Here is a 23,851-nt window from a genome sequence, read left to right on the forward strand (position 1 = left end):
CTTTCAGCAATGGGACAACTTTAATAAGCAAATCTTTGTGGGCCCCCCACCATTGTTCACACATTGATACATTAAAAAAAAATAAAAAAAAAATTGTGTACACAAATGTTAACCAAAACATTCTTAAAGGACATCTACCACCAGGATGAAGGACTGTATGCAAATATGCAAATGAACCTGATGGGCTGCTGGCTCCTTTGCATACAGTCCTTCATCCTGGTGGTAGATGTCCTTGAAGCCGTGACAAGCTAGACTCTTATGACAGGACCCTACTCTACTGCATGTGCCCACTCAGTATATAGACAGCCCCCCAGTCCACAGCAGATGCCCCCTTTACATTAATAATGGGGGGGGGGGGGGGGGGGCTAATAAATCTACAGAAAGTTCATTATTTCTTATGTGTATACACACACGCATACAGTCAGTGATTACAAAATATCAGGGCAATTTTATATATTTATGATAAGCCAACATTTATAAATATACAGATATATATTTTAAATTGTAAAAATGAAAAAAAAAAAAAAAATGTTTTATTTGACGAGAGAACAACAAAACAAAGAAAAAAAAACTTAAAAAAAATATGCGGGTTGTTCCAGCTGCCAACAGTGAATGAACAAGTGAACATTTAAAAAGACAGACAATGAAAAGAGGTTTTAAAACCACCAGAGACAAAAAAAAAAAGCTTTAAAAAGAATAAACATTTAAAGAAATGTTGTGAATGAGGCAGGAGATGGTTTAGAGGAGGAGCGTCGTTTAGTTCTGGATTCTCAGCGGCAATTTGGATTTGGGGAGGGAGGGCTCCACTTCTTCCGAAAGTTTTGACCGGTCCAGGATCGTTGTATTTGCTTTGTTTTCCTTTTCTTTTTTGAGACCTTTCTTTTGCTGTTTTTAGATGAAAATAAAAATTTATACATTATAAAACCCATTTATTCAAATAACTCCACTCCCAACAAATCAACATGTAAAGATAGGACAGTGCAAGGTACTTGTCAGGGTAATGGGGTCTGCAATAACGGGGAGGTGCGGATGTTAGGCCCACAAAAGTTAATGAATAAAGATTGGAGGGCTCCTTTGGACCAATATGGAATCAGATCAGGTATGGTAACAAACTTTGAAATCGTGGAACATTTATGGGCTTGGTGAGAAGAAGGCACATGGACAGAAGCCATGTTACAGTAGATGTGCACCACTAACAAAGTGGGGGCTGATCTACAACAATTTTTGTAATGGTGTCCCAAAAAAAAAAAAAAACCCATTAAGCCCCATAAATCCCAGACTGCAAATTATTCAAAGAGAATGAAAAAAAGTGTGTATATCACACAGTCACTGGCAGTTTAGAAAACAACTTTTTACCTGGAAGAAGGGGACACCACCATTTTCCTGACAAAGGACATTGACATCGATGATGGATTTCTCACTCATGATGCTGTCATTAACCACCGGCTCATCTTCCAGCGAATCCTGACAAAAAAAAAAAAACCCATAAACCATGAGATTATTTTAAAGATTTTGGGAGCAGATTTAATTTAGTTAAAAGTAAAATCTCTCATAGGGGGAAGTAAAGGGGTACCAGAACAACAAGTTGTACTGATTCACTTTAATGGCTGCCAACAGAGGTCTTGTAAGTATTACATCTTCCTTCTCTGGATAATCAGTTTCCCGCCAAACACTGGTTTCCCAAGTATTGAACAGAAATGTTAACTGGACAATCCACCCCTCTGCCCAGTTGCTTCATGATCAGTGCACAAAACATCTCCTTTAAAAGGGTTGTCCAAGATTGCAAACCTTTCTTCTAAAAACAGCGCCACTCCCGACTATGCTTTTTGCCGGTACAGTCGCTCATCTGTATAGAGATGAATGGAGCTTAGTTGCATTGCTACAAGACTACCCATGGCCTAATGAGGAGCTGTTTTTGTCAGAAAGCAGCTATGTTTATAACCTATGGCCAAACCCTCTAAGGATCAGGTTTGCATTTTATTCATGAGCCACGCGTCCCCCAAAATGCCACATGACTATGGACTCCCCCAGGTTTGCCCACCTGGTCCACGGGCTCCTCGGATATGGAAATCACACTGCTGACTGCCTCTTGAAACTGTTCTTGCTGCTTTTTGAACTGTTCGAGAAGGTGGTCTCTTGGGTGAGTCTTAATGAGAGAAGAGGGGTAAGAATATTCCCTCCTTTGAGGAGTGGTACCTGCAACAAAAAAAGCAATACGTGAAACCCTTTGTATACAGCCCGATAGAACGCAGCGTTAGCAGCCACCTATAGGAACCAAAGAACGTTCACTCCCTGGCAGTTCACCTGTTGGGATGTCATTTCGGAGTTGCTCCTTGAGGTAGGAGTTGACTTTATTCAAGCCGGCTCTTGTTTGCTCTTGAAGCTCCAGCTGCTGCTCTGTGACCAGGTCCTTACCATGTTTGACCTGTTCCACCAGACTGGACAAGGCTCGCTCCTCAGCAAGTTTCTGCTGATCCACCAGGTCTGTAAGCTGTGTCACTGAGGTGGAGCAGCTGTCTTCCATACCCTGGAAAATACAATGTAAAATACAAAATCAATTCAACATGCAACCATCTTTCTGTATAATGATTTCCAAGACACCTTCATTATTACAGGCTACCGAGGAAGATGATGCACAAGATAAATCACTTCCCTCTCTCGTTCAGTGCCACCCTACATCAGATAAGTCTCCTGCTTATCTGATGTAGAGTGTGCATAGGTCCAGGAGGAAGACACACACTGGGTGTACCAAATCCCTCATTAGCATATGGATCAAAATGGGAATTTCTTAGAAACTGTACCATGGACAGAAATCATGGCACAAATCTCTTCATCATTTCTGTAAACTATATAGCAGTTGTACTGAGGAACTGCAGCTCAGAGGCGATTCAGATTGTGACTCAATGACTGTTATATATCTGTTATATGTCATGTTATAATGGGGGGGGGGGGGTAATGTAGGGTTCTACCTTGTGGAAGCTTTGAAGCTGTGTTCTAGCCAGCTGTAAGGAGGCATCTTGCTCTTCCATAATAGAAAGCATCTTGTTCCTGGTGGTCTCGGTCCAGCTCTCCATTTCCTGAGAGAAGGCAGCGATATTACTGTTGAGCTTCTCACACAGGTTGTTGGAGTTATTGATGGTGTTTAGTTCTGATTCTGACGCTTGCTGGATCTCGCTGGCTACATCCCCACTCTGGTCTACAAACAACTTGTGATGACTTGAGGCAAGTTCGATGGCCTCCGATGTAACACTGGAAGAAGAATGCGAGTGGTTAAAGTTACCAGGTCACTACTGCCCCGTTCATCTCTTGCACGAAGAACTTACTTGTCTAGGTTTTGCTGAAATTGACTGGCAGAATTCTTGATACTTCCTGCTTTAACATAAAGACCATCAAAGCTTTGATTTGTTTGATTCACTTGGCTATGCAGCGCACTGATGAGATTGTTCATTCCCTAAAATAAAGAAATAATTAGTAGCAGTTTATCCCTTTTATGTACAGTTCCCAAACAAATGACTCCACTTCTGAAGGGGTTGTGGCCCAAAATAAACTTGTAGATAAGTTTGTTTGGTGCCTGTGAATTTCAAAATACAAGGTGCAGAAAGCCCCCCCCCCCCCCAAATAACAGAATAAATGTAAGTGCACATGCTTGACCCGCACTAGACTTACCATTTTGAGGCTGCAGGATACAGCTGTCCCTCTATATCCATAGACACAAATAAAGCGTTGGTCAAGCAATGCAGACTTGTAGTTCATTCTTTATGGACCTCACATGAATAAACTGTGGTAAGGGGCTAAATATTGGGTGGCTCAGTCTCCCTTAATCTTAGGTGTCATTTGTACACCCTTTCATAGGTGATCAGATGTACCCCAGCTATTTAAAAAAAAAGAAAAAAAAAAAAGCCCTGCACATTTATCTGATCCCACGGACTGCACTGGACGGTTGTCCTTGCAGTTACAATGCCGGCGCTGCAGGTTGGCTGCCAAACATGCCAAAGGATGAAAGGACTCCCGTCCTGTGACTTGTGCTGACATAACATTACTACCTGCAATTGAAGAGCCTGGGCCGCCTTCAGCTGTTCCATCAGACTCTCAGACTCCGCCTGGGTATTGGAAAGAGCAGAGATGGAATCCAGACGCAACTGGTGCAGTGTCCTGGAGTGTTCCGTGAAGAACCTGTTCATTTCTTCTTTTTGAGAAGTGACCTGTGCACAGACACATGATATTACACTGCTGCGCATCAGGATCCCTAGTAATGGAGTCAAACATCTGCATGCATATAAATATGTGTAAGAGAAAGCTGTGATAGATAGATCACCTTTAAAGAGAACAGCCCATTGTATTTTGTTTTTCAACTACAGTAGTGATGTTACTACATGGAAAACACTACATTTGTCATGTACCTTGTCAGCAACAGCAGAGAGATTCATCATGCTTTGGCGCATCCGAGAATTCAGATCTAAAACGGAAGTAAGGACTGGTAGGAGATCCGATGCCAGGGCTGTCTGCAGAGCGAGGCGGTGCTCCTCCTGCCAAGAGAGATTACATAGATTGGCATAGTGGTGCAGAATGACATCAGTTACTAGACTGGAACATGAAGGAGATGGCTCTGGACAGAAGCTCAGCTCCTATATCAATAAATGGGAAATAAACTAAAATTACAGAACAATCTCCATACACTCTGCTGATATTAGCAAATTAGTGCAGGGCCCATGTGTCAGTCCATCCGTTCCTACCAAACACTTTAACAGGGGGTTAATCGTAAAGCACAAAAGTCTTCCCTACCTACAGCTTTGCATTTCAATATATTATGGTGGGCGAGTTGGTTAGATGCACCAATACAATCTGTGCCATGAAGACATTTCTTCTTGCACACCCACAGGTACCTACCATTACTTTCTGCAGCGTAGTCTTTGCTTGACTAGACAGATCTTCCTGCTTCATTATTAAATCAAGGCTTTGAGTGACCTGACTGGAAACAATGTCTTGAACCGTGATAAAGGATGTGGAGATTGCGGCAGCCGTGGCCCTGAGAGCTGAAGAGCTGTCAGAGAGGTGGTCATCTGCAAGAAGAATATCCAGGTTTTTAGCAAACCCCTGCTCACCCTAATTTGAGTTAGGGGGGACGCTTTAACCCCTTAATGCTGCAGCCCTTTTCCATTTTTTGCTCCTCTCCTTTAAAAATCCATAACTTCATTATATTGTGTATAGAGCTGTATGAGGACTTGTTTTCTGCATAAAAAAATTGTCCTTCCTAGGACATGGAATGGAATATTAAATAGTCATAAGAAGCAGGAAAAAAATTCTAAGTTGCTGGTAAATTGACGAGAATATGCATTTGCACCAGTTTCTATCTGGCCGTTTTAACAGCTTTCACCGTTCGCTCCAAATGACACCTATTTTATTCTCTGGTGGTACAATCACAGTGATACTAAATTTATGGAGATAAAATAATTTGTTTCGCTATATCCCGACGGCAATTATGTATTCATACTTCACCCGTCTGTAGCAGATTCCTAGATCTGTAATTCGGCATCCGGGCTGTCATGGGAAAGGTTTGTTGCTCCCCGATTACATCAAGGAATGAATAGATCGCAGCAACCACATTTTGGCGCCAATTAAATGGGTTACTAACCACAGTTTGTGTTGGCATTGATCACTGGCGTTACCTGTGGGTGTTCGCTTCATAATGCGGCAAACACACGGTATTGTACGAAGGAAGCTCAGCCCGTGACTGTTATTTAAACCTCCTTAATGGCACTGCGTCATACTTTTAAGTCACATGTGGTTAAGGAGTTAATGAATGAAACTCGTCCACAGATCATATACATGACTACTTACTAATAGAGGTGGTATAGACATCCAGCTTCCCCTGCTGCTTTGAACTGTATTCATCCATCGATCTTTGAATCGTGCTAAACATTTGATCCATTTCCTCTGCAAAGTCGCCATGGACCTGGGCATTGTGCTGTTCTACAGCCGCCTTGCGATCCAGTTTGGCATGGAGACCGGACACGTCCTTCGTGGTTTCCTTAACGGTACTCAGCAACTGAAAGACATTGAACAGTCAGATTTTCAGAAAGCTTCCCTCCTGTCCGTATAGGCCTTAAAATACTGATGACTTTTTTTTTTGATCAAAACATTTATTGTATTTTTTGTTTTTTTACAACACTTTACAAACATACTGTTACACAAAGGACCAAAAACATGAAAACAACCCACACCGTCCTCCCCCACCCACATTCCCTACAGCAGATAAAGACCACATTTATCAATTATGCCTAAGGACCAATTGGGCACTCTACACAGGTCACGCTATGAGAGCAGGGAGTTCTACATCCCACAGACAAGTACCTACAATAGTTATTTTCCCTTTAAGAAATAGTTATAAATATCTCAGACAGTCACAGTCATCAATTGGTATTGAGAGCTATTACGTAAATCTATCAAGGCCCTATTCGGAAGTTCAGTCGTGTTCAACCATCTTCCCCATAGTTTATCAAATTTTTTGGGGCATTTTCTTTTCAAATACAACCCCCATTCCAATCTAATTATACTGTTAACCTTACTTATAAATTCCTGTATCGTGGGTGCCGAAGTCTGGATCCATCGAGCCGCTATGGACTTGCGTGCCATATATAATAACTTTTGTATACATAGCCTAGTGATCCCTTCTATGTTATCATTTTCGATCAATCCCAATAAGCAATCCCAATAAGCAATAAGCCGGCTCTAGGTCCACTGATAGCACTTTCCGAATTACATGTAGAACTTGTTTCCAAAATTCCTCTAGTTCCTTACACTCCCATAGCATATGCAATAGCCTGGCATCTGGAGACGAACATCTAGGGCAGCAAGAGTCAGGTCGTACCCCTATCCTATGAAGTAGGCTTGGTGTCTTGTACACCCTATGCAGGAGGTAAATTTGAGACAATCTTTGGGCCTCTGATGGAGATAATAATGGTGTCCCCTCTAAGATTTCTTCCCATTGGGAATCTGAGATTCCCCCTACCTCTGCTTCCCACTTCTCTTATCGTAAGGGGATGTCCTTTCAAGTATTCTCCCAGGAGACTAGAATAAATATTAGATATAATTCCCCTATTCGGGCCCCTTCCCACTATCAACTTTAGTGTACTGTGACAGTTGAAGCATACCATCTTTGACCGTTTTCTCATATGCATGCCTCAATTGCAAAAATTTATAAAATTGCGTGTGGCAGATTAAAGGTTTCCCTCAATTGTTCAAAGGATTTGAGATTATCCCCATCTAGTAATTGCTGCATAAAGCATATTCCTTTACCCTCCCACGGCAAGAAACCCTCTAATTTGAGAATCTCAGGGAGCCGGGGATTATGCCATATAGGGAAATATTCACTATGACCCTGAACTCCCATCATATCCTTAATCTTGGACCATGTCTTTGACATAAGAACCAGAGTCGGGCATCTCAGTCCCCCTTTTGTTCCTGTACTTCCCACTTCTACTGCCGCTATTGGCGGTGTCATGCCAGTTATAGCTGCCAGTAATCTCCCGCTGGGTCCCGAACCATCTCCACCCTGTTCCCAACCTCTTAAATGTTGTGCCTGTGCTGCTAAAAAATAAACCCATGGGTTCGGGATAGCCAGACCTCCATTATCCTTGGCTCTCTGCAAGGTTTCGATTTTGATCCTAGGATGTCCTTTCTTCCAGAGCAATTCGCGGAACATACTCTGTATATTATAAAATACCCTAAATGGTATCCATACGGGCGTATTATGAAGGATATAGAGCAGCTGGGGCATAAGCACCATTTTTATTAAATTACCCCTACCTATCATGGATAAAGGGAGTTTACACCACGTGTTAATCTTATTCCTACAGTTATTCATTAAGGGCACTATGTTATCCTCAATATAATCCCTGGGGTTCGGTGATATCATTACACCAAGGTATTTGAATTACTGATGACTTTCTAAAAAGGAACTTCCTAAATATTAGACATTAGGTCATGATGATCAGATGGGTCCTCCCACATCAGCATAGCCAAAGACCCATTTTACCCTTAAAGAGGACCTACGCCGTATATACGTCCCTCATACGTTTGAGTGTATGTAGCCTTAAACTGATAGCTTTATCGGAACCTTCTGATAAAGCGAGCAAACATTGTAGAGCCATACCATCAGAACGCCGGTCTGAGCTTACAGCGGTACATCACAAGGGGGCAGCCTGAGGAGGGGACGACTGCAACATGAAGCCTGGCAGTCACCGCCGGCCTATGGCATGGGAAAGGCATTCCGGGGAATTTGCAGCACCTAAGCTGTAAGCTCGGTCCGCCGTTCTCAGGTTATGGCGCTGCAGTGTTTGCTAGATTTATCAGAACCTAATTCTAATAAAGCTATCAGTTTAACACTGCTAATAATGGGGTAGCACTTGGAGCCGCTTACTTTAGTTTTTTTAGGATGACAGGGTGAAATCTAACATACCACCAAAATCCATCCTGATAGACCAGGGGCAATTCTTCTTAAATCCAGGGCCTCCTTCCTTCTTAAATAAATCGTTAAAAATGGTGCTAATGTACCTGAAAGGCTCGGGGGATTTCCAGAACCTCTCCATGCTGTAACTTCACATGCTTTTACACTATCCCCCACTTGCTACCTCAACACTTTCAGCAAACAGTCAGCATAGGGAAGTGCTCCTGCACAGTGTAACAGCACCCCCGTGTGTGATTACATCAGGCAGAGGGAGGGGACAGTGTAGAAGCCTGTGTAGCTACAGGACGGAGGGGCTCTGGTAACACCTTCAGGCTAATTAGCATAGTTTTAGAAGGGAGGAGGCCTGGATTACAAATTACAACAGCTCCAATCCTTTATACTTTCCTAGAGAGGAATCCAGCAAAGCACTTTTGGCTCATCTGTAGTGCTCGCTGTGCAGAGATTCAATGAATCACTACTATGAACCCCCCTATCTCAACCAGATTCCTCCTTATACAATTTTCATGTGAAAATGAGAAGATTGCCAGAGTGGATGGAGCGTTACCTTATGCGCCGTGCTGTGAAGTCTCTTCTCGGTGGTCTGTAATGCGGATGTTATATACTCCTCCTGAGCCAGCTGGAGTTTAGATTCCTGCAGATTCTTATGGGTTTCCTCCAGCTCCTTTGCCTTGTACTGTAACACAGTGGAAGTCTCCTCCAGTTCCTTCTTATTCTCAGAGAACAGATCCATGATCTGCCGAGAGAAGAGGTAATAGAAAATGACCAAATAATACAAAAACCCTTTACTACTTTATCATTAAACAGATAAGACCTCAGATTCTAGATCCTATATACAGTTGTAAACCAATAAGAATATTCTCACCCTTTTCAGCTCCTCCTCCAGAGCAGTGATTTTCTCTATATATTCTGTGATCTGCTCTTCTTGACTCACTATTTTTCCCTGTAGCTGCCTGTACATACAGAAAGCAGTGAGTGCAGGAACGTCCCGAATTCTACCCATATCACCAGTTCTCTCTAATCAGCTACACTTACTCATAGTTCTCACTGGAGAGGTAGACGCCGTTCTTCTCTCTGGCTGCGGCAAGGTCCCTCTTCAAGCGCTCAATCTCTTCAGTGTATTCCTATAAAGTACCGAGAGGATTTTCAAAATTTTGTGCAATCATTAAAACAAGGATTATTAATAAATCTTCATTACAGACACTTTACAGCTGATTAGTGCAGCCTGGGACTAAAGTAACATCCAGAGAGCTGCACCAGAGGTCACAGGGGTCAGGGAGGTCCATCTGTAACTAGGGGCTGTCAGTATACCTTTATATAACACTTTGGGTGGTGCCATAAGAGACTTCTCCCTAATCCAAAGGATAAGGGTTAAAGAGGACCTGTCACCTCTAAAAACTGCACTTACTACTATAGTAAGCAGCTCCTAGTGCTACAACTGCAAGTGGTCAGGAGTATTCATGAGGGGGTGGTCCGAGGCACTGCTTCACCCCCGGACCGCCCCTCCTACCCCATAGGCCGGCAGTGACTGTTGAGCTTCATGCGGCAATCACCACCTAATCCCGCTCCTCATGAATATGCCAGACTGCTTACAGCGCGGTCCGGCGTTTTCCATTGTACAGCGTGGCAGTGTCTGCTGGCGATATCGGAGCTTTCTGATGAAGGTAACATTGTAACACTGCGGTGTCTGTTGTAGCACTAGGAGCTGCTTACTATAGTGTAGTTTTTTGCTGGAACCAGGAAGAAAAAAAAAAAAAAAAAGGCAGCCCCCCACCCCCCAAACAACATTTAGGCCAATCTAGTTAATACTTTATTTACCTTGATCAGAGCGCGCTTGGTAAGTTTCTGATTCACCTCCGGTTTATTCATGATACTCTTGGCGCGGTTTGCATAGTCCAAAGTGCTGACAGTTTCCTGTTCAAGGAAATAGGTAAAGCAACGATAAATGACAATATCCAGCCATGTAAATGCCAGTGACCGGTGTGTGTTGATTGTAAAGGGTCTCTGGGTGGTGGTAAGCTGAAGGTAGCACTTTATAGAGCAGGCAGAGAGGAGCAAATTGTACACCATGTACTGCAGGCTGTATGTTGTAGAGCAGCTGGAGCTGAGCAGGTCGCCTGCAGATAGGACACCATCTACAATGTTTTTAGAGAGAAGTGGAGCAGATTTTTACCCACAAAACCTCAAATGTGATCTGCTAGGACCAGCAGCTTCACTTCACCACAGTGATTGAAAGCCTTCCCTCCATGACTGTGCAAACAGATAGGTGCTAGTTAGCCCCATGACGTTATACTAGCAGCCCTGGAGAAGGCACAGTAATAACTGCATTACACCTCCTGCTCCAGGAGGCACCACTGAAATCACGCCTTGTCCTGCATACCACAAAGACTTATCAAGAGCAATGGGGAAGGGGGGTGAGTATTAAGTTTTATCTATTTCTGATTTTACAGTGAGGGGGGCCCTTCCTATGTATAGTATGTATGAAATATCCACAGGATATTTACTGAGATCACACAATACAAAACGGGGTTCTGCTGGGGAAGGAGATTTATAGATTAAGGAGCCCGATTAGTGTGTTACGAGTACTTTTAGGGGTACTTCATATAGAACTACTGAAGTACTTGAGGGGGATGATGGAACAAAGAAGATAAGATCTGTGTGAAACTACACAAGGTGAACATGTGGCTGGAGGAGGACACATGGTGGTCTGGGTCTACTGGAAGGACAACAATCTGATAAACTCTCCCATTTTTTTCACCAGCTTCATATCACTAGTACCGTCAAGCACGTGCCTCAGATCTTTTACGAACCCCAGCCCCTTTCTTGAATTACCATCGAGTAGAAGATTAATGGTGACCAAGGTAGTGCACTTATGGGTAGGTACCACTAACAAGGTGGTGGTTAATTGGAATTATACAAACCAACTATAAATGTGACCAAGTAGAAACGTCTGTAAAGAAGGGAAGAGAGGTACAATAGATCAAAACCTACCTCCAAATTAATGGAGGCTGGAGAGACTGTAGCGATAATGGAGGTTTTCGTCCTTCCTCCTAGAGAGTCCTGCAGGATCCTGGTTAGCTTGGACTCCCTGTATGGGATGTGCGGAGCCCTCTCTACCAGAGCCGTGATGACTCTGCCCAAAGTCAAGAGAGACTGGTTAATGTTCCCGGCTTCTCGGGCTCTCTTATCCACTGCTCCGGAACGACCTATGTTCTCACTGCCGGCCAAATCCACCTGAAAGGTAATATAGTACAAGGTCATAAGCTTCCAGCACCATCATGTGGATGAGGCCTACAGACCCGTACATACGCCATCTAAACTTATAATGAACAGGAGTAATGATATCCTCAAACTGGAGTGTGATAGGTCCTAGAAGCAAGACTACCACTTAGCACACCAACCTTAATACAGCTACTTATCTGCATATCTAGTGCCATTATGGCGCTGCTATGCAAGTATATAGTGTAAAGGACTTCAGAGCTTAAGGGTATTCCGATACAAGTGATCACAAAAGCAGGGGCCCCAGTGATCCTAAATAAGAGCAAGTGTTACATTCCTCATTATAGGACTGCAGGAGCTTGGCTTGTACTGTATGGCTTCTCTGGCAGTACCATACAAGGAAACTGAACAGCCAAATATGTAGGACAAGCAGCTCTGTTTAATAATAATTCCTTTATTTATATAGCACATACAGATTACACAGAGCTTGCCAAATCAGTCCCTTTACCCATGGAGCTCACAATCTAATCAACCTACCTTTATGTTTTTGAGTGTGGGAGGAAACCGACGCAATCACAGAGAGAGCATACAAACTCTTTGCAGATGTTGACCTGGATGGGACTTGAACCCAGGACTCCAGCAACATATTTATTAGAGGTACAAGCCGCTGGATTCGCATTTAACGGTAATCCCTTATCCAGTGGATAGGGGGCAGCTTACAATAATCTGAAATCCAGTCCTTTAACCCCTTAACGCTCTGCGCCGTAGCTCTACGGCGCAGAGGTATAAGGGATGTATGAAGAGGGCTCACGGGCCGAGTCCTCTTCATACAGGGGTGGGGTTTTTTGCATTTTGCACAAAACCCCCACCGCTAATAACCGCGGTCGGTGCTTGCACCGATCGCGGCTATTAACCCTCTAAACGCCGCCAGCAAAGTCGCCGGCGGCGTTTAAAAGACGGCTGCGCGCGGGCGCCGCCATCTTTTTTTTCGATCACCACGCCCCCGAACGTCATCGGGGGGCGGCGATCGGTTACCATGGTAGCCTCGGGTCTTTTGATACGAGGCTACATGGTTTATGCAGGTTCGTTACAATGAGCCAGTGCCTCATTGTAATGTATGACCTGCAAAAATGCCATATATTGCAATACTGTAGTATTGCAGTATATGGTAGGAGCGATCTGACCATCTAGGGTTAATGTACCCTAGATGGTCTAAAAAATAGTGAAAAAAAAAAAAAAAAAAAAAAGTTTAAAAAATAAAAAAAAATTAATAAAATATTAAAAATTCTAAATCACCCCCCTTTCCCTAGAACGGATATAAAACATAACAAACAGTAAAAATCACGGACATATTAGGTATCGCTGCGTCCCAAAATGCCCGATCTATCAAAATATAAAAACGGTTACAGCCGGCGGTGACCTCCGAGGCGGGAAATGGCGCCCAAATGTCCGAAATGCGACTTTTACATAACATAAAAAAATGAAATAAAAAAATGATCAAAATGTCGCACAGACCTCAAAATGGTAGCAATGAAAACATCGCCTCATTTCGCAAAAAAAGACCCCTCACACATCTCCGTGCGCCAAAGTATGAAAAAGTTATTAGCGTCAGAAGATGGCAAAATTTTTTTTTTCTTTTTTGTACACATTCGTTTAATTTTTGAAAATGTATTAAAACACAATAAAACCTATATAAATTTGGTATCACCGCGATCGCACCGAACCAAAGAATAAAGTAGGCGCGTTATTTGGAGCGAAGAGTGAAAGTCGTAAAAACTGAGCCCACAAGAACGTGACGTACGTGCGTTTTTTTTTTTTTTTTAATTTTTCCACATTTGGAATTTTTTTTCAGCTTCGCAGTACACGGCATGTTAAAATAAATAACATTACGGGAAAGTAAAATTTGTTACGCACAAAATAAGCCCTCACACAGGTCTGTACACGTAAAAATGAAAAAGTTATGGATTTTTGAAGTTAAAGAGCGAGAAATTAGCCGAAAAACCCTTAAGGGGTTAATAAGACAATTGTGTAAAAAAAAGTTACCAGGTTTAGCTTCCCAATTTTGACCAGCTCTTCTCCATCAATAGTAGTTTCTTTCATGTGAATGGTAATTGAAAACACGGAATGAGATCGACTGTGGAGAGAAAACAAAATATAAAATGCTGGGAGCTGCCATTTCAGTGGAAAGCCTTAAAGGGGTTGTCCCAACTCAGGAAGTTACCCCCAGTCCAGAGGATAGGGGGCAACTTCCTGATGAGTGAGGGACCAGACAGTTAGGACCCCCATCGTTTAAGAGAATGGGACTGCCAGGCAATTCGGGGAATGGGTGGAGCGGCAGACCTCAAGTGAATAACTTTTTCAATTACCTCAAGCCTTCAATAAATGTGGTGCACAGTATTTCAGGTGCAAATTACTCCATCAATCTGTCTAGCACAGAATTCTACATCTCCCCCAATGTTTGCTAGAAGGACAGAGCAGTCTATCAGGAGGGAGGGGGGGGGGTAATAAGAGCCACTAGTTCTTCACCCACCGGCTGAGAATTGGAGCCAGAGCCAGCAGAGGGGAAAACAGTCTTATTCCTCACTAGGCTTTGGGTTGATTCCATTTCTTGACAGCATTTTGAAGCCAAGAGAAGAGTGGCCTATGGATAACAAACTGGATCCATTGTACCCCCCCAAATGAATAGAGAAGCTGGTCACGAGACGCTCTCACCCACTGATGGAGACAGTGGAGAGCAATCCTTGGCTACTTACACCAGCACCATTGATATGCAGCTTTGAGCACTGTATGGGTACAGTGGACCCCTGTTCTCTTGCTATGAGGTTTTCATCACCGAATATCGCGTGGATAGGAGATAACCAATCGTAACCAGACTTCCATTGTAATAAGGGTTTTCAAAACACAGAATAAAACCTTAATATTTTACAGACCAATATAAGCTACATACCTGGAGTAGGCATTCATTAGAGTGGATGCAGTCGTCCTCTTTGCTGCTCCCCTTTCTAATATATGATAAACTTCATCCTTGTTGTGTACGGTCACTTCCTCCAAGCCCTTAATTATTACGCCTCTCTAGGAGACAAGTACATATCACATTCCCATCTCTGTATATGAGGACAACTACAAGATTACCCCGAGTATTAGGTCACCCTCGTCACTCACTTTGTTGCGGGGATCATCAAACATCTGCAGCCTCTCGCTTACATCAGGCGAAGGACTTAGAAGGTCAAACAGTTCCTCATTGTAGATTTCCAGCAGAGAGACTTTCACAGAGAATTCGGTGCCGTTCTCAGAAAGTTTTTCAAATATCTGGTGGAGGGTGCGAGGAATAATACCGGCCAGTGGGTCCTGTGCACGAGAACATTTTAAGGAAAGGATTAAAATATGTCAAACATAAGTGCAAAGTAACCACACAAAATAGAAGAGAAAATACCTGTTCCCAAGTAAACTCCTCGTCAGTCGATCTTTCGCCCTCCATTGTGAAAGTTTTCCCTGTACCAGTCTGACCATAGCTGAAAGACACAAGGCAGTAGGAGATAAATGGAGATCATTCTGTAGGAATGAACAACGTTATAGACCATGAGGTTTATGAAAAGCGGCAAGAGACAAGTTAACTGGACTGCATCATCAGTGTTTTGGCAACCACGGCTTTTACGTGGCATCCGACTAGATTGGAGATTAGAATTAGCTCCACTGGGAGGTGGCCAAGACCTTGCAGCAATTTGTATAGGATCTGTCACCCAGTAAAATACCAGCCTTCCTAAGGTTGGGTATGGAATAACTTTTCTAGAATCCTTATTCAAAAATTACACCCGTTTACTTGTAATAAAAAAAAAAAAAAAAGTCTACCCCAAAGTCAGTCAAATGTGACTTCTCACCTCATTTTCATATGAGGAGAGTCAAGTTTAGAGGCTGCAGGAGGAGGGTCACTTCAGAAGCCCCATCGGCTGGTGTCTTTAAAGGGCATCTGCCACCAGGATGAAGGACTATATACAAATGACCCAAAGGGGGCTCCAGTCCTTCATCCTGGTGGTAGATATCCTTTAACAAAACAGGTTCCACTCAAAAGCACCAGCATTGCCGAATAGGTTACAGTCATGTTAGGCAGCAACCAGATGAGGGGCACAAGGAAAGTACATCCTGTCTACAGTATAGCATGGTGGAGGAAGCATCATGGTTCGGGGTTGTACGAGTGCTGGCAGATGTGGAAAGCCAAAATGTACTGTGATATACCAAAGCAGAAGATTATCCCCTCCTTACACAAAGTTGGGTGCTGGGAACAATTTGTTCATGGCTGTGTCTACAGTTATTTCAAGGACACATCAAAATTACACGGTTATTCTCCTTTCAGGCGAATGCATGCTACGTGCCTGTTACCTGTGCACAGCATACCACCAAATGGAGAACGGGAGGGGCGAGTGCTCCTCACTCCTCCCCTCTCCATAGGGAGACAACCATACATACAGCAGAAGATAGAGCATGCCCTATCTTTTTTTTCCTACCAACGGTACAGTCCTGTCATACCGAAACGGTAAAGGTAGCACACATCCGTATTAAAACATTCATCTGGAAGGGGCCTTATACAAGCTTTACACTGATGACATTGTATCAAAGTCATATTCAGCATTGTCCCATTAAAAGATACAGATATATATATATCTCCAAAAACATGAGAGGACTCCTACTGTAAGTGTTAGTGCACATTTATGGAATATACAAGTGTGGAAGTTACATCATTTACCAATATACTTCTGGTTTCCTGTGGCTTGCGATCATTCTATAGGAAGCTTCATTGTTCAAGTCCAGTGGAAGGAAACTTGTACATGGTCATGTGATGTGACACAGGTGCACGTCTCATTAGTATCACACAGCTCTGATTATTGAAATGAGTCGTGGACCTGTGTGACATCACACAACCTTGTACAGGTTTCCATCCACTGGAAGAAAACATTGAAGCTTCCTGTTGTACGACAGCAAGCAGAGATATAGAAAATTGTGGAGATCAATATCAGAATGTGAAATTAGAAATTTACTTTAAAAGGGCCCAAAATCGTGCTTTATAGGAAAACAAAATATGATAGAAAATATACTCACGCAAAAATGGTGCAGTTATAGCCCATTATCACCTCATCCAAGATGGGACATACAACGCTTCTGTACACCTCAATTTGTTTGGCTGTAGGGCCAAATACCTGAAGTAAAAAAGGCAAAAAGCATATTAGTAACAAGTTTTAGGCTGCGCTCACAGAGGGCATTTACAGTGCATTTTGAAACCCAATACAACAGCTGAGAAGAGGAGATTTGCCCATTGACATTGCTGTTAACGCAATGTTAAAGCATGCTTTGTGTTACCGCTAGCACTTTGTTAACATACATTTAACATTTGCCTTTACAAAACGCAATGTAATTAGGCAAATCTCCTTTCCTCAGCTGTATTGTGTTTTATAACCCAATGTAAATGCCACATGTGAACGCTGCCTTATAGTCACACAAGTTTCCCTGGGTCTAAAGCTCTTTTATCAATATAGAAAAATCCTGGTACACCCCATTAAATTCACATCCAGAATCATTAAAGTTATGATACAGAAAATCAACCTCACCCGAAACAGAAACAACAAATCCTTGCATCCTCGGGGGTTATGCACACGTGGTGTCCTGACACATCAATGGAAAGGCTGTTTCACATGACTCTGATCAGTGCTGTGGCACGGACCGATCACTATGGTGGGGATTGAACTCCGACAAGTCGGCTCTGCTACACGTCAAGGAAATAAGTACTCCATGCATCATATCAACATAATGCACAAAGTTCAACCCCCACCATAATGATCAGTCTGTGGCACTGCACTTGGCACGACCCTGATCTCTCAGTAATGTGAAACAGCCCTATGACGCATGCGTTTTCACGTTACCTTGCGGTTCCAGCTTTAAAAGTGATTTTCCTCATTGCTGGAAGTGTAATCAGCTGTTCCAGCATTGGGACACATTTCATTACACTTCCCACAATAAAGAAAGTAGTAGTTTTCCAGCGGTTTCATGTCACCAGAGCCCCTCTGTTTTGCAGAATGGAGGGGCTCTTTCTGGCTCATTAGGAGAATTGTTGATTTTAGAAGGAAGGAAGCCAAGTTTAACAAATATAAGCTTAGCAGAATCATGTGCCTAGATCCATCACTAAGTGCCCCTGGTTTATCATGAGTTTCCTTTATAGAGCCCAATATGTGAAAAGAGAAGAACCAGAGTTTTTCGGTAGATTTGATTTACATAGAGATGGTAGAAAAGTAAATGAGCAATTAATATTGAGACATACGGCCACGCACCATATCAAACGTATAGTTTTTCTTTCCCAGTTTGTCATTTATTCCACCGGTCCTAACAGAAACTTCTTTACGTTGAGGGTCAAATTCTAACACCGAATGAGAACTCGCCTTCCGCTCCATCTGATTGAAGGGTCTACCAGGAAAACCAGATGTTATATGCTGCATATTTTATTCATAACATAAGACTATCAGACATCTATTGAATCCTGTCTGCAGTGGATCCACTGTCACCGCTCCAAACTGCGGATACCAAGTACAGTTCTAATGCATTCATACAAGGAAACACAGGAATACCACTTAAGAGAGCAAACAACTACCTGCACTCACAGGAAGGAATAAGGTATTGCCTTGAAAAGGCAAGTCACACAAAACACGATGGGTTTGCAATGTGTTCCAAAACGCTATGCAAATGCATCATGTGAACACAGACTAAGCCCAACGAGCTGTGAATCCAGAACAGAAGAAATACTTTCTGTAGATTCTTCTGCAAGTAGCTTCTTCTTGTAGGAACCCTGTATCACATGTAGACATAGTACATACCTGCATCTTACAACCACCTGGATGTTCTTTCCCTTGTCTTCCTTCTTGTACATGATGGAAGATTGTGAGGACATAGTCGCTGAGAAGTTACTGTGGGTTGAGAACACACATTTTACTTCCTACCAAATGCACAGAAGTTTCTGTATTTTCTATTATACACTGGACATGTAATAAAGGGATTGTTTACATCACATGTGTCGCCCGTCACAGAAGTGAAACTGGAAGCAGCTGTAACATATTTAAAGGGTTAACCCCTTACCAATGCGTGGCATATCTGTACGTCACGCATCAGCTGCTTGGAGACGGCTCACGGGTTGAGCCCTCTCCATAGCCGGTAAGTGTTTGCTGCATATTACAGCCAACATTTATACCCGCATTTGGTACCAGCACCAGCTGATATTAAAGAGTCGACGGCGCCGCCATCCTGGCTTGGATAGTCGTTCCACATAATGTCATCAGGGAGCGGCGATCCATTGCCATGACAGCCTCGGGTCACAGGAAGACCTGAGGCTGGCATGTTTTAGGCCTCACATTGCAATACAGGATGTGCAAAATCCCCGTATACTGCCATACTGTAGAATGGCCGTATATGGTAGGATCAGACAACCTAGGGTAAAAAGTACCCTAGGGGGTCTGAAAAACAGAAAAAAAAAAATTAAAAAAGTTAGATTAAAAAAAATATATAGAAATTCAACTCACCCCCCTTTCCCTAGAACTGACAAATAAAACAGTAAAAATCATAAACATGTGGGGCATCGTCACGTCCCAAAATGTCTGATCAAAATAGTATAGTGTCCCCCCCCCTCCCCGGTGCTTTAAAGGGGTTATCCAGGTTTAATTTTTTTTTTTTTATGGCCGGGCTGGGGAGGGATAGTTAAACATAATAAACATGGACTTACCTCCTACGGCGCTGCCGATGTCCCGCGCCGCGGTCATTTCGTTCCGTGCCCCTGTAAACAAACAGGGGCACGGAAGCCGCGCACAGGGAGCTTCCGGTCCGCCTTGTGGACGGCTCCTCCCATCCGTCCCTATCTCTCAGCGTTGTAAGCGCTGGGAGATGGTGCGCATGGAAGCATCCGTCCGGCCGGAAGCTCCCTGTGCGCCGTTGTAATGAAACCGGCGCACGGAGAAGACGGGCCGCGGCGCGGGACATCGGCAGCACCGGAGGAGGTAAGTACATGTTTATTATGTTTCAATAGCCCTCCCCAGCCCGGCCATAAAAAAAAAATTTAAACCCGGATAACCCCTTTAATCTCTTAACAGAAAATAGCACCCAAAGTAAAAATTGCCAAAAATATTAAAAATTCAATCAAAAGGGCGTACAGTCCTAAAACGGTAGCATTGAAAACATTGTCAAAAGTCGCCAAAAAAAAAAAATGACACCTCCCACAGCTATGTAAACCAAAGCATGAAAAAGTTATTAGCGCCAGATGGCAAAATGAAGAATTTTTTTTTGTAAGTGTATGTAAACATAAAACCTATACAAATTTGGTATCCCCGTGATTGTAACAACCCAAAGAACATGACATGTCATTTGGGGCCAGGGTGAAAGGCGCAAAATCCAAGCCCACAAGAAAAAGGCACAAGTGCAATTTGTTACACAGAAAACAAGCCCTCACACCGCTCTTTACATGGGAAAATAAGTTATGGATCTTTGAAGGTGGGGAGCGAAAAATTAAAATGCAAAAACACACAAAAAAGGCTGGGTCCACCTAAAGCTGCAGGATGGATCCTAGATAGGTAACACACGCCATAGAAACTCCTATACAGGCGGTCCCCTACTTAAGGACACCCGACTTACAGACAACCCATAGTTACAGACGGACCCCTCTGCCCACTGTGACCTCTGGTGAAGCTCTCTGGATGCTTTACTATAGTCCCAGACTGCAATGATCAGCTGTAAGATGTCTGTAATGAAGCTTTATTGATAATTCTTGGTCCAATTACAACAAAAATTTTGAAACTCCAATTGTCACTGGGGCAAAAGAAAAAAAATTGTCTAGAACTTCCATTATAAAATATACAGTTTCGACTTACATACAAATTCAACTTAAGAACAAACCTCCAGACCCTATCTTGTATGTAACCCGGGGACTGCCTGTAGTACTGTTGATAGGCCCACTCCCCTATGGATTATGGAGCATATAACATTTTACCATAAGGCATTTTAACCCTTTCTGGCGATGCCCTTTTCTGTTTCTATTTATTCCTCCCCTTTAAAAATCCATGACTACCATTTTTACATGTCTGTACATGTACATGTTTATATGGACTTATTTTTTTTACAAAAAAGCAAATTTGCGCCATTTTCTTTTGGGCTTTGATTTTTTGGGGGCTTTTGGGATGCGCTCCAATTGACACCTCCCCTTTCTGTTTTGGAGCGGTGTGATTAGGGAGGGGGGATTCTGAATTTATATAGGTTTAAAAAATGAAGACCTTTTGCACTGGAAGAAAAAAAAAAAAATCTCCTTTTTGCCACATTCCGACACCAATATCTTTGCCATACGGAGCTCCGTAAATTGTCATTTGTTGAAGGACGTGACAATTCACAATGATAGCACTTGGTCACTTTATTTCAATTTTTAAGAGTTGCAAAATAACAGATATTTTGGACATTTAGGCGCCAATTTTCAGTTACAGTGTTCACTGCCAGGAATAGTTATCAATATTGATCCAGACTTTTGGGACGTGGCGATTCCCAACGTGGTTACGAGTTACATTTATAGGAGTTCTAGAGAATTTTATTTTACCATTTTTAATTCCTCCACTAGGGAACTTTAACCTTAGATTGTCTAACTGATGCTACCATGTACTGCCATACTACAGTATAGTAGTTTATAGGAATTCTGCACAAGCTCTGTTACAATGTGCCACCAGCACATTAAAACAGATCTTCAGAAATTACAAGTGGTCTTTGGCTGTCACGGCAATGAATCATCGCTTCCTGTTGAGGTCACAGGAAGCAACAATCAGAGCCAAGATAATGCAGATTGTAGGTACCATTTAAAGGAAATCTACCTTTTAATTTGATGCATTACGAACCAAACATATCTTGGGAATGTTGTAGCTACACTGATGCAGAAACACTGTTTAATCCCTGAGCCGAGTGGTTTTGCTGAAAAAAAAAAAAAAATCAATTATAAAATTATGATAATGAAGCTGTCTTGCTCCTTTGCCTGGCGATTCTCTCATATTAGTTATGCACTGTTGCAAAGACGCTGTAAGTCACTGTTATACCTGACAGGCAGAATTAATCAATCGCTGCACCATTTCCAGCTGCAGTGTATGAGTGATTCATCTCAGGTTGATTAGTTCTGTCTGCACAGTTCAGCAAGATCCGTGTGTAAATGTGTTTATGTAGGCACCAAGCTTTCCCAAGGTCCTGAATTGTATAATTGCTATTTCAGCAAAACTACTCAGCACAGGGATTAAACAAGATATGTTTCTGCATCATTGTAGCTACAGCATTCTCAATGTTTGGTTCATAATAGATAAAATTAAATGGTAGCTTTTCTTTAAGACCTTTATACGTGACGTTCCTGCAATCCCTTTAGAGGCTAGTTACATCACTAGGAACTACACAGCCTGTAAGATGGACAAATACAGAGATGTGTATGTGGAACACATGCGGTTACTAAAGCAGACATGTCATGCATGGAGGTACGCCCCAAGCTAATAAAGCTCCACTGCCAAAATCCAAGCCGGACCCTCAGATTTTACAGGATTAGATGCACAGATTTACCCCACAGAACTCACCACAAACAAACCAGATGTATTTTTGTATTAAAAATTTACATGTTGAGATTGTAAACTAAAAACGGTTTTAAAAATCTGCACCATCTGAACAAGCCCAAAGTAACACTGAAGGCCAAAGATACATAATAACCAGCCTGATGCAAATCTATACATGTGACATCAATTATAAGTTATTGATTAAATATCTTCACTATCTACAACTAAAAATTCAAGACTCATTTTCTACCAAACCCAAAACTCCACACAGTGATGTAGCAGCCGATACGAGCAGCGCTGACAATACGGATGTAACTGTGGGAAGGGTCAATGCACAGAGCGCAGCCCCTGGAGAATAACGTATGAGCAATTACGGACCCCGCCATCCTGCGGCGCTATACAGAGGTTTTGCTCGTACCTGCTCGCGGCTGCCCGGACCTGGAGGAGACGTTACAGCGCGCACAGCCGATGCCTCTCTTCTTACACTGAAAAATATTTGAAAATGGCGCTTCCGATTGAACCAGCCAATGAGACTTCAGTAAACACCCGATGACCTGGATTGGTTGCTGAGCCGCTTTCTAGACGCCGATTTGCCAGGACGGTGACAACTGACGCGGATTGGTCGCGCGGGTGACACGTCGTTACGGATTGGACGGTCTGTGTACCACGTGGTCGTGTTTAAAACTACAGTGGCTTTTTATTTTAGAAGACGACGACATTGGTGAGGTGCCGCCTACCGGGTTATTGTGATTGGTTCCTGGATACCAGGAGGCGTGGACAGAGCCGCGCAGAAGTGTGTGATCAGCTGGTAGTAATAGGGTCTCCATACACTGCAGGATATGTACCAGTAATAGTAGGTGTATTCACCCCCTGCTTTCCATAGACCATAACTGTTATATCTCTTACGTTACATCAGGGCTTGTTTTTCCAGTGGCACGTGTCCACGGTATCTGTCAGCATGAAGACATCCCCACATTGCGCTCATTATCGACTTTTCTTCTATACCCTGTAGGCTACATCCTCCTATCATGGCCCCTTTTCTACCCATTTTCTACCCCTCCACCTCTTATTTTTTTCCCCTTCTCTGCTCCCTCTGTTACTGTGCCCCTTCTCTCTGCTCCCCCTCTTATTATGCCCCCCTTCTCTACTCTCTCTCATTATGGCCCCTCTTTTGTTGCATAAATATTAACTAAATACTCATCTTTCCTCGTTCCCTTGCAGCAGTCCTACCTCCTTCTCTACCCCTTTTGTGAGTAGTAGTGGCCAGCTGGTGCGTTGTGCTGATGACAATGCGCCTACTAGTCTCTGCTGTGTACAGAGATGGCAGAGAGTCAGAGGTGATGCTGAGAGCTGACAATTTTGGTGGAGTTGGAGTTGAGATAAAATGGACTGACCCCAACTCCATATAAACATATAATAAATCATAAAAATTATGACATTCCCTTTAAATGTCTGTTTTATTCCGTATTCCAGGGGTGAACAACATTTATTAGTCCAGGGACAATATTGTTGTACCGCTTGACTTTAAGGGGCCGCATCAGTAACAAACACTGTGGTTGCGCCAGCAAAACCAAAATGC

General features: G+C 42.9%; 1 protein-coding gene across 3 annotated transcripts; it reads right to left on the bottom strand.

The window, feature by feature from the left end:
• Positions 1-443: 443 nt before the first annotated feature.
• KIF11 (kinesin family member 11) lies at positions 444-23,081 on the bottom strand. 3 transcript variants are annotated; one of them, XM_072131008.1, is made up of 23 exons: positions 22,691-23,081; positions 18,541-18,630; positions 18,001-18,133; positions 16,778-16,875; positions 15,117-15,195; positions 14,846-15,031; positions 14,631-14,755; positions 13,727-13,817; positions 11,456-11,698; positions 10,283-10,378; positions 9,500-9,588; positions 9,330-9,417; positions 9,012-9,200; positions 5,839-6,046; positions 4,888-5,060; positions 4,401-4,526; positions 4,044-4,202; positions 3,324-3,451; positions 2,970-3,249; positions 2,305-2,527; positions 2,042-2,196; positions 1,357-1,464; positions 444-885 (listed from the first exon to the last, which is right to left on the bottom strand). In XM_072131008.1, the coding sequence occupies exons 2-23, from the start codon at positions 18,612-18,614 to the stop codon at positions 757-759; spliced, it is 3,180 nt and encodes a 1,059-aa protein (XP_071987109.1). In that variant the 5' UTR covers positions 18,615-18,630; positions 22,691-23,081; the 3' UTR covers positions 444-756. The 3 variants fall into 3 exon arrangements, with proteins under 3 accessions (XP_071987109.1, XP_071987108.1, XP_071987107.1); XM_072131007.1 differs by lacking the exon at positions 22,691-23,081 and adding an exon at positions 22,651-22,672; XM_072131006.1 differs by lacking the exon at positions 22,691-23,081 and adding an exon at positions 21,559-21,632.
• Positions 23,082-23,851: the final 770 nt, after the last annotated feature.

Source organism: Engystomops pustulosus, chromosome 11 (genome assembly GCF_040894005.1).
Source record: "Engystomops pustulosus chromosome 11, aEngPut4.maternal, whole genome shotgun sequence".
NCBI classification, from domain to species: Eukaryota; Metazoa; Chordata; class Amphibia; order Anura; family Leptodactylidae; genus Engystomops; species Engystomops pustulosus.